General features: G+C 31.3%; 1 protein-coding gene across 1 annotated transcript; it reads left to right on the top strand.

Annotated features, from left to right (window-relative positions):
- The first annotated feature begins 6,976 nt into the window (after positions 1-6,976).
- Positions 6,977-8,101, top strand: LOC128179516 (glycoprotein 3-alpha-L-fucosyltransferase A-like). The gene has a single exon (XM_052846952.1). It carries the CDS (start codon positions 6,977-6,979, stop codon positions 8,099-8,101), a length of 1,125 nt encoding a protein of 374 aa, XP_052702912.1.
- Positions 8,102-19,094: the final 10,993 nt, after the last annotated feature.

Genomic DNA, 19,094 nt, shown 5'->3' with positions numbered 1-19,094 from the left:
TGCTACTAGTGCAAAAAGAATACAAGGTAAGTTAAATCAATTTAGCAGCATTTGTACTCTCTTTGGTATTTTCTTGATATAACTGCCTGAATTCTTTCGTTAAATTAATCATTTTAATTCATGTTTGTGAATGTACAAATATGCAACTTATTAATGCAATCTTTTCAAATTTCGACACTGACTTAGTCCATAAACTGTATTGAATTATGTTTTTTAAGGTTTAATAAAGGTAAAATGAAGATCTTGAACGAAGATCTATGTTAAAATACAAAAACAAGTTAAATAGACAAGATTGGGTTTGTTTTCTATTTCAGAAAGCGTTTCAATTTAATAAATTTTGTTGTTTGCATATTGTAAAATGTGATATATACACATTTTTATTTATATATTGTATATCTCTATTACATTTTTTTACATGAACAAAGCCTTTTTTTAAACTCGCATATCTCTTCAGACTCCCACGTCCATTTTGACCTACGTAACGCCTTTGTGCAAGACACCATACTTTTCTGTCTCAGCACACAACCTTTATGTTAAAAGACAAACTGAACCATATTATTATTCGTTTTTTTTTACCGATTTACGAGACTTTTAGAGAGAACTATAAATCAAGCTTTCGGACATCCAGAATCGCCATTTTGACCTACTAAATGCCATTTTTGTGGAGACAAGCATAAACTGACTCAGACACTTAATTATGATTAAAAACAGGCTGGAACAAATTATAATAATTTGAAGTGTTCTAGAGCCTTTTTTTAAAAATTAGAACCAGACTGTATTTTTAGGCAACTATTCGCTAATTCTTCAGAAAATGTGACGAATAAGCAAAGGTTTTATACTATTTATTATTAAGTATCAATAGTGTTTTTAATTGAACAATTTCAGATTCTTGTTTTCAAAAAATGGTGACATTTTATTTGAAAGGTTTCCTTAACATTTCATCAGCAAGTTTTTAGTACAAAAATGTGCATATTTTTTTAAATTTGATATAAAGGACAAAAATGTGCGAAGATGCTGGCAACATTTTCACCTTTTTCGTTCTGATATATTAGGATTTTGAACAACATTTCAATTTAGTAATATTTTGAAATAATAAATGAATGTTTTATTTAATATAAGTCTTAAAAAAATATTTGTGCTGAGATAACTAGTCATCATTAACTAAAATGTCAATGTGATTTGATACACCTCTGACAGTCAAACTAATAACCTTGAAACAACTCGTGTTCAAATTTGAATAACATTGAAGATTTAGTTACCGAAAAGCAAGCAGAATGTGTATAACTGAGGTCACCATCTTGTCATTTTGTAAACAAAGGGATATGACCTACACTTCCGGGAATATTTATTGGAGGGGGGGGGGGGTGGGAGCAATCAAATTTTATACAAAAAAATGACTAAAACATTTTCCAAAATATTTTGATATCGTGTGCTGTTCAAAATGAAGTCCATTGATATTAAATAACAATTTATAAGTCATATTTAAAACATGTGAAAGCGATAATTTAATCATTATTTTAATGACAAAAATACAATTCATTTCAGATAGTTGTTTTGAAGTAGATATGTTCACAACTCAAGTTGGTTGATTTTTTTTTCTTCAAAAATTGGAATATATTAATATTGCTGTGACCTCAGAATGTTCATCCTTACCGTGATTTGACATGTCAATAACGCATAAAATGTTGCAGCGCACCAGCTGATTTTGCTATTTAAGTTTTGTAGGTGTATTTTCCGTTATGACTGAATTAACTCATTTAATGTGCCCGAAATAATAATGAAAATTTAAGGGGGGGGGGGGGGGCATACCGTAAAATGGCTGATCTTTTTTAAATGCAGAGTTTTATGGGTAGTATTAAGAGACTTATAATTTTTTTAAAATAATCATAGTATAAGAGTATTATATATCAGGATAAACAGAACTGCATCTATTGAGAGACTGTAGGCACTCCAGATATATTTCATTCGTCAAAATAAACAAAACAGATTTGTTACTTATTTCCTTCATATTTCACAGAAAATGACAGTTAATACGATACGAAATCAATGTGTTTACCATAAATTTCATAAAGCTCTGGTTATGGAACATCATTGAAAATGACATGTGGTGATAACGAACAGTGGTCAAAATCAAGAATCTATATCTTGAATTCCATAAACCTGTAGGTACCTTTCATTTACTAGATCTCGACCTAAATACATGAACTTAATTTTATGATTTCACGCTGATAAAGTTACACAATGATTAAGATCACCAGAAGACGAATAGAATAAACGTTCATCTACCTAAAATATGTATAGCTGCCGGGAGACTGTTGTAATAAAATACAGGTATGACTGAAATATACATAAACATGATAACCTTTAAAACAAGTTTAATAATGAATGCATTTAAGTATAATGGGGATTTTAAAAAATCTCCGATTGCACAGCAGTTGCATATTTCAGACAGATAACTTTGAATAGGTTTTATATTATGATCGTTAATTTATTTTAAGTCAAAACAAGAAAAAATCAAGCTTCAAAAACCGGTCGCAAACCATTTGTTCTTCTAAACAAAAATTAGCAAAAAACAAAAACCCCGATTAAATTGTTTGAAAATTACAAGATCATGTCATTGCATTAGTTTAACGATTTTTTTTAGATAAATTGAGATATGTCAGAACTGTTTTATACATTCATACACATTAAAAAGCCATTCTAACGTATTTAAAATATCAAACGGTCTTAATTTTGAAATGAATAATTATTGAAATAATTTCTCTAGAAAATTGATTGCCTTAAAACCTTTGAGTAATTTCTTTTATTGTTATGTACCTTTGGAAAAAGCATTTATAAAATTTATCACACCACAAGACAGTATAATTGCTTTCTACTTAATAAATTGAAAAAGTTGATGGTCTGATGTAAAACACATTTTATTTAGAAATAAAAAACAGGACGAAAAAAATTCATGTCGTTAAGTCCTCTTATAGACCTATTTTCCTCGTTTGGTTGTTAAGTCTAGCATGATTACGGAAAGATATATATCTATATCTTATTCTGATTTTATAACATATCGTGAAAAAATTCAAAATATTACACTTGCGTTCTTTACTTTTTTGTGTTTAATGATCACAAATACAACCATAATTATTCCATACTCAATATTAAACGCCAAAAAAGTGGTTGGTTTTTCTGTTTGGCTTGAAGATCCAGATATCGCAGAAGCATTTAGTTAGTTATCTCTGTGTCTGAGTCTGTGTGTGGGTCTCTCTTTCTCTCTCTCTCTCTCTCCCTCTCTCTCTCTTTCTCTCTCTCTCACATACACAAACACACGTAGACAGAGCATCTTGTTAAACGATACAAATTTAAGAAACATCAAAAGAAACGCATGGTCACTTTACACCTCATTAAATATAACACCAACGGCTTTCTGGCGTTAGGTAAAATAAACTACACTGAAATTGTTCCCATTTTATTATTTGTTTTTAATTACAATGCATTGAAAAATGAGACCAACAACTAAACGTTACAATTAATCTCAATATATCTTTTCTTGCATCTATGTGGCATTTATCACTTAAAGGTGCTGGTTCAGATTTTTTAGCTATGTATTATAATACCACCAGTGAAAACTGGCTCTCAATTTAAACACAGAAATATTCGAAGTAAAAAGTAAATATGTGGAGGTGCTTTGATGAATATTTTGGTTTTTCTTGTTCCTGTTCAATTAAAATTAATTTCACATCACATTAATATAATTGGAATGTTGAGTGGCGGAAAACTTAATATGAGAATTGGATGCAGATTTAGACTAATTTGATCTTTTTGGGACGAGGAGCTCTGTAAAATAGGTGAAAAAATTCCAACCTTTCAATGTTTTAAAGAAATTATATAGTTTATGGATTAAATAAAACACAGTTAGGAATATAAAAGGGGATTATGTGTTATTTCACATCTCATTACAACAATCAAAAGAAGATAAATTGTTGAGTGGAGAAAACTTATGACGACGATCGGATGGATGTGGCCATTTTAAGTTACAATAATGTCCGTCAGGCGAAGATTTCTCCACAAGAAATCCCAAAAACCCAACAAATTAACATTATAAACAAAACAAAAATCTCTTACCGTTATAATATATAGTTTATGGGCAAAAATCACATTCGAATTTATAAGGTATATCCAATTGGTTTTCTTTGGAGACATCCGTCCTCTTTTAACTATATATTCTTTTCATAATGTATCAAAACTGGTCAATAAAAATACAGAGTGCATTCCCCGGAGACAACAAGAATCACCACTATATTATAACTAAAACCTTTCATTATTTGATATTGAATGAATTATCATTATATGTGGATTGGGGTTAAGGTTATCTTGTATGTTTCAGTGTGAAACGCGACCCCTCGGCTTATAGAGATTTTTCTAATTCTTTCATGGTTCGTGAATAATAGACGTGTCTAATGCTTTGTTATCATATCAATTTTAGCATGTAATGTAAATAACATATAGCTGTTGTGTAAAGGGAAGGGTAAATCGTTAATTTTTAAAGATGAATTTAAAACGAACTTTAAATAAATCAATAGAAAAAAATAAGAAACTTTTTTCCCAAATCAATCCAAGCGAATGGCGTACATATATGATATAGACAACGCGTAGTTGAATGGATAAACAAGTCTATCTTTTAAAAAAAAAAGTTCTTTTTGGATTAACAAGTCTATATTTTAAAAAAAAAAAGAGTTTTAAATAATTTTATAGGAGAGAGAGAACAGAAAAATGTTCTTTTTTTTAAATTTGCAGATGTTATACTGTCATACCCTTTCTGGAGGGGATAGACTTATAAAAAATTATAAAAAAAATTTCATACCGCACTAACGCTCGGTATTCAATTTGTCTGCACGGCCTGGTGTGTTATAGGACCGACAATATCCAAAAATTAATAAAATAAAAACAGGTTTTATCCAACTTGTTTGTTTTCGTCCTTTTAAGCCCTTCGACAAGAATAATTCGATATAAGGAATAAAAATAATTTAAAATCAAACCATCCTTCTATCAATGAGAAAATCAGCAGGAGTACTGTTGAAGTTCCCATTGTATTAAAGCCATATCAGAAGTATGATATGTACACTTATTACTTCAAACTAAATATCAAATCCATGCGATAAATATCTTTCGCCTTCAATCTCAGGTTGTAGAATGATAATTATCGTCGCTATCTATGCAATACGAAAGCCCAGAAGGCTTATTCTAGTTACGTGGTGCAGACCCCCTGACCCCCTACCCACATCTCTAGATCCGCGCATGAAGACTATTATCTTAAGTATGTTTTAATCTAAATAAAGATTATCAGTCCTGTTTCAACAATGAATATACATTGCATTACATATCGCTTTTCTTGTATACATACAATACGTTTATAAAATACACAGCAATTATAAAAAAAAAAATGAAATTGTTTTCTTCACAAATCATTGCGATTTATTTGGTATATATGATCAACGTAATTCTTAATTTCAAGGAGTCTGACGTACCATATCAGGCCATATCAGTACCATATCCAGGGGAAAACACCCAAAAACGATCGGTAGAATAACACACTGGATGTGAACGGTCATGAAGCAGAGGATGCCCACTGCTCCATGGCACCTGAACCTACCTCTAGGTTTTTAGAGGTCCGTGTTGGCTTGGCCCTGTTTTATATTTTTCCTTTAAATTGGACTTTTGATTTTAAACACTGTTCGTTATCATAACATGTCATAGAGATGCGTAAGGCTTGTTTTAAATATTGAACGGGCCAAAATAATGGAATATGCAGTGTTATTGGAAACTTTTATTTCTACCAATATGTAACACGCAGTCTGAGAGTGTTGCTTACGCAATACATGTCCCCTACCCGCACACCCTCTCCCCCAAATGTGAAACAATTGTCGTTTTATTTGCTATAATGGTGTGGGCAACATTTGTTTCCAGATTTTTTAAAAGAACAAACCCGACTAGTAATGAAAAACGAGTTGCTTTAAATGAATTTAGTCATCATATTCGGGTCCACTTTGGTTTTTTTTTTTTTTTTTTTGGGGGGGGGGGGTCCATTAGGCTACATAGATGCACCAGCATTAATACGAAACATTTCTGAAAATTAATAACTTTGAAACCAGTGGGGAAAAGTAGCGCAAGTCGAACTCGATGAGTGATAATTGCTGTGTTGGATGAATGTTACAGTAGGATCTGCACGAAAAAAAGTCCCGTCTTCTCAATTCTCACTTTCATTTATTGGAATACTAATCTAACCTGATCAAGAATAAGAAATTTGTGTCAAACAAACCTTTTTTTTAAAACTTGAAACAACTATAAGATAACCTTAAAAGACGAAGATATTTATACATGTACCTTCAAAATTGAGTCTTCGATGTGAACAAGAGAAAAAAGATAGCTTCACGATGAAGCAAGGGTGAATAATGTTTACCTCTTAATGAACTTGAAAACTCGTGCACAAGAGTACCTTAAATTATAATAACTTTATCACCAATTTCCAGATTAAGGTGGTATGAGATACCTGTCCATATTGGTGTGGATAAAAGCACATTGTTATCAAAAATCTCTCACCGTTTTAGATTTTTTCAAATTTTACACTATTTGACCAAAAAATGTTTTCTTTCTTTTTAATTTTTGAAATGGTAAAATTAAAAGCCATCGTAAGATTCGAACTCATGACGTACAGATTTGCAGTAAAAGCGTCACAATATGGAAGTGTCCCATACCACTTTAAGATGGATAATCAGCAATCGATTACAACTATAATGTTTACATGTATTCTCATAACAAACTTACCTTTACAAGGAAAAATTTAATGCTTAAATGCATATGGTTATGTTTGTTTGACGAATGAATTATCTTTTCATTTTAATAGCTGTGTAGATGACCATGAGCAATATTTATTGAAAATATCTAATAGATAATTCACATTTCATGTTTTCATTTAGGTTCTTCGAAAATGAAGCCTACAAACATAGCATTCCTTTTGTTTGGTATTACGGGTCTGCTTCTTGTTTTTATTCTGGGATATTTTTCATTGTCAGAAGAAATATATTCCACAGATGTTCATCCACATATAAAGAAGATAGTAATGAGTGAAACACACACCACTTCATCTAATGGTGAAACATATTCCATGAATAACAAAACCCTGGTAATCTTGTGGTACAACCTTCCATTTTATTTAAAGTCTTCAGCGACATATTTTCGAGCGAACCAGTGTAAAAATGTTGGATCTACCTGTATATTATCAACCGTTAATTCTGATCTAAATAAAAGTGGTGGAGTAATCTTCACACACTCGACTTTGCCAAGAATTCCTCCTGTGAAGATTGAATCACAGGTTTGGATTTTCAATACTCTGGAAAACAAAGCGTTCACACATAAGCCAAATACCGCCTGGGACTATAAATTCGAATGGATCATGTCTTATCGTAGAGATGCTGACGTTTCAAGACCGTATGGTAAAATCATAAGACTGGACAAAAGTATAGAAAGAAATTATTCTGAGGTTTTTCGTCAGAAAACAAAATTCGGTGTTTGGATGTCTGGTCACTGCCCTGTTCCATCTCGTCGTAAAGAATACATCGAAAAGTTGCAGAAGTACATTGATATTGACACGTTTGGATCGTGTGGGAAGAAAAAGTGTGGGGTTCGAACTCCAGCAATGAATGAATGTTTGAAGAATTTCTCCAGGGATTATAAGTTTTATTTCTCCTTCGAGAATAATATTTGTAGAGATTACTCCACAGAAAAAGTATTTAACTTATATGAATACAATATGAGCATTATACCGGTTGTAAATGGTTCATCCCAAGCAAGTGAATATTTACCAACGGGAACTTTCATAAACGCTCAAGATTATACCTCTCCGGAAACATTGGCCAAAAAACTTAAAGAAATTGGATCTAGTGAAAAATTATATTCTCAATATCTGAAAGAAAAAGATAAATATGGTTCTATGAATAACTTTGAAATATTTCGCGATTCAATGTGTTCTGCTTGCAAAAAACTAGATCAACCAGAGGCTAAGAAAATACCAACAAAACCGAAAGTGACTGACATGTTTAAAACCGAATGTTAAATTACCTTAATCGGGCATGGTCACGATTTTGGTCAAATTTTATTTTTACGTTTTTATTATTTACAATGCTTTAGAAATGCATTTCGAATGATCAAATTAAATTTGAGAGTCATTTGTAGAGTTATAAGCAAGATACAGGGCTCACAATTCTTTGTCATTAAAAAAAGGCTCGTGTCCTGTTTTTGTTAACATCGGTTCCATATAGCAGTAAAAAATCTTTTTCAAGCTTATTTGTCTTTTTATTTATTTTAAGCATGGATATACAATTCCTAACGTTTAACACATTCGTTTTAGGTTTAAAACTGAAATCTTTTCTTCAACGTTCAAAATGTGAACAAACGCTTTGTTTACATAGCGAAGAATTTCAGGCTCTGTAACTCGCTTATAACTCAACAAATGAGACTCAAATTTCGGTTGCCTATTAAAAATGCCTTTTTAAAGCATTGTAGATATTAAAATTGGAAAAATAATTTTTGACCAAAATCGTGACCATTCCCATTTAAATTAACCGATTGTTAACAGTTCTGGTATACAAATGGAGGGAAAACTCTTATTAACAGCATGAACTTATTTTTTGCAGTTTCTTCATTATTTCTAACAGTTTAATAAATCACCGAAGCCGTGAATTTATTAATAAAACAATTGAAGCTCGAAATTTATTATAATATTTGTGATTCAAGACGGGTTTGTGCATTTGGTTATATCTTACCTTTGAATACAACTGCAATGAATAATTCTCCTTGAAAGTATTAGCTTTTATTTTAACTTTCCGAAGACAAATAAACAAGGGTATGAACACATCGTTAGATTGAATAGATGGGTAAAGTCAACTAATGCATTTTCCATAGGCGGTAATGTTAACGATAGGGTTCATAGCTCCGGTCCGGTTAGCATCGAGGGACCTTTTGAATGAAAGCTCATTAAATTGTATCTTTCCTGTTAAAATTTCGTGGTGTGAAGTCAGATTCGTTTTCCAGCAAAATGCGTCTGTATTGAAAAACTCTGAAAATGAAAGTAAAAGTAAGGAATTTCACAGTTTTGGAAAGGGTGTACATCAAACAATTTCAATTCTTTTCTTTCAATGATAATTCAATTTTGACACTTGCATATAAAATTGCAAATCCTCTTTTCTGACATGTATTAAGCATTTTGATTTAAAATGTCCCAATAAATGTATATATACTCTGCAAGTATAGGAACTATTTTGCTTATAGGCACTACTTTGTTGTCCTACCGATTCTAAAAATAGTTAGAGGGATATACCCAGATAAGAGGGTTAATCCAAAACTAATGTCACAGATAAAATCGTAAAAAATCGGCGAACAGTTACAACATCTCGTGCTTCAGGCATCCATCTATTTCAATTCAGATCTGAAAATTCCCATGCATTATGATAATTACTTCTGAAGATGATATGTCTTTTAAAGCGTAAGGTGAGGATAATCGCCGCAACTTGTAACTTTGCTCTTTATAAAAGATTGACCACGATGCCCTGTTCACGTTTCTTATAATTTTTTTTTTCATAAAGTAATTCCTCTTTTTGTGATAGATTTATTAGTATACTGGATTATTTAATGCTCGATCATTTTTATCGATGACTCTCCAACAAGTCCTGAACTGTCCTTCCGACCGTAACTATGTCTTCTGACTATCTAATATTTTTTTAGCATGACAAATGATTTTATAAAATATTGCAACTACATTGAACGTACCCTGTTCACTTGCTCTCAATTCTAGGTTTTAATATCAAAGTACTGAAAGTACTGACAGCCAGGCTTTTAACTGTTTCAACATCTTTGGTATCAAACTAATGCAATTTAATAAAAATTTGATGGAATAGTTCTTTTCATGATTGATATATTTAACTTTCTGTTTTTCTTAATATTTTTGTTTTATTCGTTGTTTTAAAACACATGAAAATAATTTGCTGGTTTATATGGTTAATAAGCAGATATCGAATGAAAAAAGGACCATTAATATTGTGAAAAAAATGTATTCACAAAAAGTTGCATAAATTGTGAACTAGAAATGTCTGCTTCTGAATTAGTTTATGAGAAGAAACAAAAACTGCAATAAAAAATTTTAAAATATATGTGCTTAGAATGACCACTTTTATCACATATTGCAATGAAGGATGTATGATATTTGGCATCGGTGAATTATAAAATAGCAAATAACTTATGGTTACAGATCAGTTTTCAGTCATGCTTAATATATATAACATATCTTTAAGCATTTATTAAAATTAGTTTAAGAACAAAAACAAATTCAATGATACAAGACAATAAACAAATACTGGAATGGACGAATTAAAGTTTTATGAAATGTGTGTTAGTTGATAATGAGGGGGTAAACAAGAGACATTAAGAAAGCTCGTTGTAAACATCAGACAATTAGAATGCATGACATGAAATAGTTTGCATTGTTTATAAATACAACCCAACGTGCATTGTCTACTAGTATATATACAACACAAAAATTTAATACAAAATTGAAGAAGTTTTAGTGAAATAGCTTAAAAGGTTCACAAGATGTGCATGTACATATTATATGGAACAGGAAAATATGACTTACAAAACCAGCTAGTTTCATTTTGAAATATTGAAAATAAACAATACTGTTATATATGTTTGAGCTGCATGTCTCTTGTTTTTAAAGGAAAATAAATTCAACATCGCTAGTTTCGATACAAAAGTTGCATATATAAGCATTTATTATTTTATTTTTATGTTTAATCTTATACTTGAATACCTTCATTTTTTAATAACATGCTGTTGTTTACCAACCACTTTGCTGCATCAAAAACTTTGTTTGGTCTTATCTTTTCAAATACCATATGGTAATTATATGCCAATTTCCTTTTAAATTTCAATAGAATTGTATCTTCATCACACTGCATCCTTGATAATGTTTTCACGGTGGTGTTTACATTTGCCAGGACATTAACTACATTTCCCTTTAAACTCAGCAGTCCTCCTCGTGGCATTTCTCTGATCTGCATGAATGTCAATCTTGGAGCTACTAAACGTTCTTCCAGTTGAGCTAGTTTAAGTTCATCTGGAAGTTCGGGAAATTTTAATCCGTTTGCAATTAAACATGCTGGAATTTGCCCCAACAAAATAGCACCAACGCAGTTCCTACTAACCCATTCTTTATCATCAACACTTTTATATCCTGTAAGACATGTTAGCAAACCATCTCTGTGTTTAAACCTTGTCCTATCTACACGTTGTACAGAGTGTTTGAAAAACGTCTGTGTACAGGATGTATAATGGACCATTTAACACTGTCACGAAATCTATTTTGTATCTTTTCAAAATTGCAACCATTTTCATCTACAACAGAATTGCAATCATTTTCCAGAGTTTCAAGGTTTTCTGTACTTGTTTCTTCAATCAGTGTTTTCCTTTGCTTTGTTTTGGGGTGATTTGAGTTTGCACTTACTTAGGATCTTTTTTTCTTTCTTTTGAAAGTAAGAGCTCCTTTAAAAACATGCAAATCATACTGCAATTCTTCCAATGGCACAGAACAACAAGACTTAACCACATTTCGTACATGAAAACATACATCTGCAAGACAGGAACATTCACCTAAAATGCATGTTCCGCTTGAACAACTTCTTCCATTTTCATCTCTAGCATGAGAATCAAACAAGTAAAACTTTTGCCCATCATAAAATATGCCAATGGCACTGTCTTCCACAAGCAAAATGTAATGTGCTAATCCACAGCCACGATTAGAACTGAGTATACACAGCAAAATGTGCCACATGCGTTTCACATACGTTAAACATGTGTGATACGTATGTGACCTCACGTACGTTTAACGTGATTTAAGTACCACGTGTGTTTAACGTACGTTAATGAACATATGTTAAACAAATGGATACACACTGTTTACCTCTTGATAGCAATGGAAAAACGTCAGAACTTTGATTAAAATCACCTTTACACAAGATTTTAAAGTTCATTGCATGCTCCATCAATATTAAATATGTATTTCCTAACCCAACTTTTGAATATAATGCTTCTAATTTTTTATATCTTTATCAAAAAGTCTACATTTCTACATTTTACCTACAAGGTGAATTTTTTTTCCTAGAATGCTAAGCTCTATCTCCAAAGATAAATATTGATTTATCCACAATTTTTTATTTCAACATTTAATCCACATGCTGCATTTTTTTTTTCGGAATACTAAGCTTTATCTCCAAGGATATTTTTGAGTTATTAATTGTAAGTCATTTTACGTCTCAAAATGTATCACTTCCAAGAACATCGGATCGCTAGTTAAAATTTCAATTCAAACTCCAAGATTTCTAATATAATCATCTCCAAGACAATGTAGCATAGTTATTATGCTCCAAGCACAATCAACAATATGAAATAATTACGTTCAACTCCAAGATTGCCAAGAAACTTATTGAATATTTAAGATAATTGTTCAACTTCGATAAAGAATCAAAGTACTGAGAGTACTGAAAGGCGGGGTCTTGAAAGTTTGAATTTGTAATTGTTCACGTTTTCCTCCATTATGTTCCAAAAATTTTGAGTTTGAATTAGTTATTTCAATCTATATGTAGAATGCTAAAGTTCGGCTTTTTGCAATTGCCGGATACTTTGTCATAATTTTGCTCATCCCGACCGGGACTGTTCTTCATAATTGTAGAAAATTGACACAACGGTATATTATGTAAAATAAGACCCCAAGGAAAATTTTAAAAAACTACAACTAACTGGGAAATCAAAACAACTATATTTAGGTATATAATTGATATCGTTATATTTATTTATTTTGTGATCAAAGGGAAAATCTATAAGTCGGACGGTATCTGTTATACAATGTTTATGAAAACTCCGAAAACTCTCAAACTGTTTAATTGTAGGAAAAAAAGTTAAAATTTGTATACCGATAACAAACACAGGCATCTGACGTTAGAAATATTTCTTTTTTACAATAAGATTATTCCAAGTACTATAACAATAAAAAAAAGTTTGTCGCGGTAGCCATTTTGATTCTTACCTGTCATGATTTTCTTGCAGCGATTCATATAGAATTAATAGTGAAAAATAAATTCGTTCGCCACTTACTACTATTTTGTGTAAACTCTTGCATCATTTACACGAATCACGATATAACCGTTTCTGAAATTTTATTAAAAATCATACTCCAAATCATCGAGTCATCTGCTTTTCAAATCTATAAAACTAGAAAATGGAGCCAAAAGTGAATGAATCACGTCATATTTTGGGATAGACCTTTCCTGATTAGCTGTTATATATGAAAATTGTAAATTGTTAATTTTAGCTAGTAATTCAGATTTATTTGATTTTAAAAATTCTAAAATATGCAAAGTTAACGCTTTTAACAGTAAAATTAACAAGTGTTGTAGGTCATTGTCATTTCAGGGATCTTTGTCCTTTCAAAACACTCTCGTTTATTAAACGCACAATTTAATGCGTGTCTTGGAAAAATGAACTTAATTTCGAAAGCGATTTAATTTCAAATTTTTCAAGGAGCTACAATAAAGGATTTGTAAATCAGATTTTAAAACTACGATAAAAACTTACTTTTTATCTTCCTAAAATTAAAATAAGCCCTATTCATTTACATGTACTACCACACGATGAATTAAAAATTTAAAACATAACAACCATGCGTTACCTCTGAATTCATAGGTTTAATATTGGTGCGAGATATTTATCAATGGGAGAAAGATCAGCTGAGTTTCTGATGAGAGGCATTAAGATAATGATAAAGAATTCTTTTAAATCATGAATATGACTGGTTTTGTCCGTTATAAAGTTTAGAAAATGTCTCATAACATTAAATCAAATTACATGATTGTATATTCCAACTAAACTGGACAACATGAACATTAACATTAAATTTGGTTCTTCAATCGATAAGATTGTACATGTATATATCAATTGATCTATTGGTCACCCAAAATGTATAATCTATATAAATTTTGCTTACAATGTATTGTTAAAAATTTAAATTCAGTTTAACTAACTAAAGAGACAATGAACGAGAAGGCAAATTCAGACTTGTTTTTATTTTCTTTGTACAATTTTTAGAGATGAACAGCAGTCATAACGTGAGTTGACTGGGGGCCAATGAAACACCTTTTAATATGTAGGACATCTGTATATTTTAACCTCGGCCTGCGCATAAAGTTCGGTTTTAAAATTCACAACTTTTCAAAAATGGCACATTGCGTTTGGGAACTTTACTCTCGATTCAACCTTCAACCTCTTTTATTGATTTTATGATCTCGTCCACCAACTGAATCTTTGGCGGCGTTGTGCATTCAGTTACGTAACTCCATTTAACAAAACACTACAACTATTGAACCCGAGCAAGAATATTTTGATCAATAAAGCTATTTGTTTATTTTCTTTATAGAATTCGGTTTACACATAGAGGACTTAAAACGATTCAATGCGTGTTTTTATAACATATATTTATCGAAATGCATGAAAAGTTTCTGAACTATTTTCTTTCGCGTAGACTCAGTTCATGTGTTCTACGCGTGCCATCCGGTTTGAGACTTCGACTGACAGTAAACCAATAGACGGGGTCACGTGACCCCGTCTTAAAATGACTTTCACTTCATAACACTCTAGCATTTTCCTCTGATAACTGAAGCTGTTTTACATGTTTCAGTAATTTGACTTATGAACATTTTTATCGCCAATTAAAATTTTAATTCAAACACCAAGATTTCTGTGATACTTCTCTCCAAGAAAATGAACATTTATTGCAATGTTTACAAGCGGATTCGACTTCAACATTTATGCATATTTATAAACCATAAAAATTGTTCCACTTTCAAATAAAGCCCCAGTATTTAGCTTTTCCCTTCAGTCCCCAGATTCTTAATATATACATGTACATACAAGTCTGTTCAACTCGCAAAGTATCTTTACTTTTACAATTGGTTTTAAATATCATAAAATGTTTGCAGGATTCAATGAGCAGTAGTTATACCACGTTCAATATATATAAATAGCGGCTAGGCTAGCAGATTGCACGTGCCTATGTTTTCAAACAATCCAGCATGGCGGCACGGATTCAGTCTCAAAGAACAACACAATATTGAAGAAAAATTCTAGAATTAGAATACGAATACATGTATATAACATAAAAACAATGAATTTACAATTTCTTACGCTATAATTATATGAATTTTTGCAAAATTAAAACCAGGAACTTAAATTTGTCGACCGACAGTCTGGCGGGTAAAGCTTACTACATTGACATGAAAGTGAAATTAAACATCGAACGTTAGCAACATTTTACTAAATTGCTCAAATAAATAAAACCTTACAGTAATCAAAAATGTTTATAAAAAGAAAAACTGAACATGATTAATCTTGCTTTTTCACGTCAAACTCTTCTCCTTTGCTGTCGTATTCCCACGCTATAGACAGTAGTTTCCGAGTATTATTGCGCATAGTAAATAAAGTTTATATATTCGTCTACGTTACACAAAATTGAATTGGAAAAGATTAAACGTTGTTTTTTTTTTTGTTGATTCAAAAGTCTCCACAGTAAATATTATTGCGATAATTTTGAACTTTTCAACTAGGAGATGAAAACTACTTTGTGTAGCGGAATTTAATGTTGTTCGGTTTTTTGTTTATTTTTTCAGCATGAAATTGTAAAGCCTACAGCCTTGGTTTTGCCTAAAACAAAGCCCGGCTAATCAATTCCATAAAATTTCAAAGTAATTTTATCCCAACATTGAGGGGAATTGGCCTAAATGTATGTATGACACGTTCTTTGAATTGACTTTTGTCAAGATATCTAACGGACCCGACAAACACTATGGCCGCTTGACGTAGAACTATGACATTTGTGATATTAATTAGGATATTCCAATTATTATATTCTTATTGATATAATACATAAACTACATTTTATAGAAATATTAAAAATTTTCAAACGTTTGAAAAAGATATAGTATATAATTGAATTAACAGGAAACAAACAAAATATGCGCAAAACGTTGAATGCAAAATGTTTCCTCAGATAAACTAGATGTACTTTGAGGGCGAGAAACGCGTTTTTTCGCGAAAGTTACGCGTTATATCGCGAAAGTTATATACGTTTATTTGCGAATGTTACACAAAAGTTACGCGTTTATTCGCGAATTTTTTCACCTTCGGAAATGAGCTCAACGGGCTTTCGCAATATATAACTCATAAGGAGGGTCAATTTTTTGTTGTGGGTAATTTTATGCAATAAATATATTAATTACATTGTGTTACAACGCCAATTTGTTTGTGATCTAATAAATAAAAAAAATACAAATGTCTATTGGTCTTCAAATGCTATTCTTGTTTCATTTGGTCAAGTAATTTGCAAATGTCTATTGGTCTTCTAATACAATTCTTGTTACATTTTGTCATGTAATTTGCAAATGTCTATTGGTCTTCTAATACAATTTTTGTTACATTTTGTCATGTAATTTGACTAAGGTTGAAAGTATTGACTATTTCCTTCAAACATCCACATATCGTTTTATTGCATGAAAATAACAATATGTAAAGATTTATTGAAAACGTTACCATAGCGTTGAAAAACTTACATTAAAATTACATTAGCATAACATTTTGTAGAATTTCTTTTTCAATTTTATAAACCTTATTTAGAATGTTAATATTTATCTAATGTAAATGTTATAAAAATATTTTAAATAACGTTATAATAGCGTTAAAAACAATACAAATTCACGTAATTCTAACGTCACAGATTATGTATTCGTAACATTTTGATAACGTTTACATATGTAACGTTTTAATAACGCTTTTGTGCTAACTGGGTTGTTTGAAGAGTTTAACAGTTATGTTCTCGACATTTTGTGAGCAGTGCAATTGATGTATTTAAAATTCAGTCCATGTATCATTGCCACTTATCCCTTCGCGCAACATTGCGAAAAGGATACAGCATTGCTGCTGCTGATGCTCTGTGTATGTGTGTGTGTGTGTGTGTGTGTGTGTGTGTGTGTGTGTCCATTTCAGCCTTATTAGCAAGATTCAACGAAAACCCTCGTATGCATGTTTATTAAACTTTGTACACTTCATAGGGATGATTAAGGACAAATCTTATACATTTTCAAGGAATTCTGTTAAATATGCTTTAAAATATCGTTACAATCCCAACTCTTGAAATAGAAATTTTTTTGTAACTCAACAATAGACATTTCCGGTTCTTTAAGGTAAACATTTCAAATCAGCAACTTGATATTTTGTTGAATTTACGACTAGTAAACGTGAGAAACAAACGTTTTTAAGAAATCGGGACTTTGAAAGATGTCTAAAGTGAAAAATTGAAGCGAGAAGGAGATTGAGCTCATCTCAATTTAAAATCAGAACAAGCAACCGTCTGAGCCGATCTCCAGGCTATATTTCCCGATTCACTAAGAGAATAACAGGTTCATAATTCAGAGGAGACTTCGACGAATATTGTCAACATTATCAAATGGAATTCATTTCATGTTTAACGCTGTAGATATGTTACTCTTTTTTAAAATGGGGTTTAAATTACACTTGAACTTGATTCTCTTCATCGTCGGAATCTCGCTTCTCTTAAGAAAAGCGAGACTGACCGTGGGTTTCCGGCGATGGTTTTTCTTTCTTTTTTCTAGCATAATAAGTATATGTATACGCTAACAAGATTACCTATGTAATTTCATAGATAATAAAAAATGATCTTCTTATTTATCACCCGGCTTTATACATAATACATGTGTACACAAACAAACGTGTTCTCCTTGGGCTTCCACACCTTTAATACGTCTCCACTCTTCATCTAAACTTACCTTTGGTAAACTTACAGTTGAAAACATCGGTCCTTAATATAACATATAGATTGATCAATCGGCCCTTCTACAGGATACCTATGCTATTTTTTTGACATTGTATGCTTGGATTGATATTAAAAGAAAGCAGTGAACATCATCCCTGAAACCAGAAAAGAATGAGAAAGACTTTGTATAAAATAAGAAATCGGGGTTTACACTGAATTCACAAGGTACGTTAAACCCACATAGTAACAAAAACATTGGCATTTAATGAATAGATGTGTTAATCTGCTTCTCTATAAAATGATCGTCCATCATCCCCGAAACCATAATATAATGTGAAATACTTTGTATAAAACGAGGGGTCAAAGTTCACATCGAAATAACGAAGCAAAAGTATTACAAAAAGTAACAAAAAAAGGGCATTCATGCAGCTTTAAATAAATAATTATTTTTGACGACATGCAAACACTTCTTTTGGTTTCAGGCGAATACAACCATAGTTCACATTGATACATGTATATGGTTAAACTGCATTGTAAATAAAATGTAATACTTGTAGAGGGCGGACACCCTGTAGGTTAGAGAGGTATGTAGGCTTAATAACTTATTCCTGAATATATACCCTTGCATTTGTTGCAATGATTGTCTCTAATGTGAATTTTCTCTAAGTCATATCGTACATTTTGCTTCTTTTGCATATATGTTTATCGAATCATCGTTCGTCTTTTTACTATTTTATTCATACTAACCTTCACGTATTGCTTTGTTTTTGATGGATATCTCATATATATAATTATATTAACATTCGGGGTATTTTTCCCCTTGTGTTAGCACTGAAGCGTTATAAATATATTTACGATTAAATAAAATTAGCATAACCATTTCGATATGTATTTTGAAAAATAATCGATAAATCATATCTTTTTTTTTTTTATGTCAAAATGAATTTCCCCGGCAGTTTCTTGCACTATATTTTTAGTTGCGGAAGCGCAATAAATAACACGTTTTATTGTTGTTCTATCAATTATTCATATTCCTGACAAAGAGCATATATATTTTCTGCACTGCTTAGTGTGCTAAAGATCCGACGATATCCGAAAAGAGTGTTCAATGCTTAAATAATTTAAACAAAAACCCATTAAATTTAATGATCTTGAAGTTTCCAAGGGGGTGGGGGTG

This window comes from Crassostrea angulata, chromosome 4, assembly GCF_025612915.1.
Source record: "Crassostrea angulata isolate pt1a10 chromosome 4, ASM2561291v2, whole genome shotgun sequence".
NCBI lineage: Eukaryota > Metazoa > Mollusca > Bivalvia > Ostreida > Ostreidae > Magallana > Magallana angulata.
This window is presented reverse-complemented; position numbering and strand designations above follow the sequence as displayed.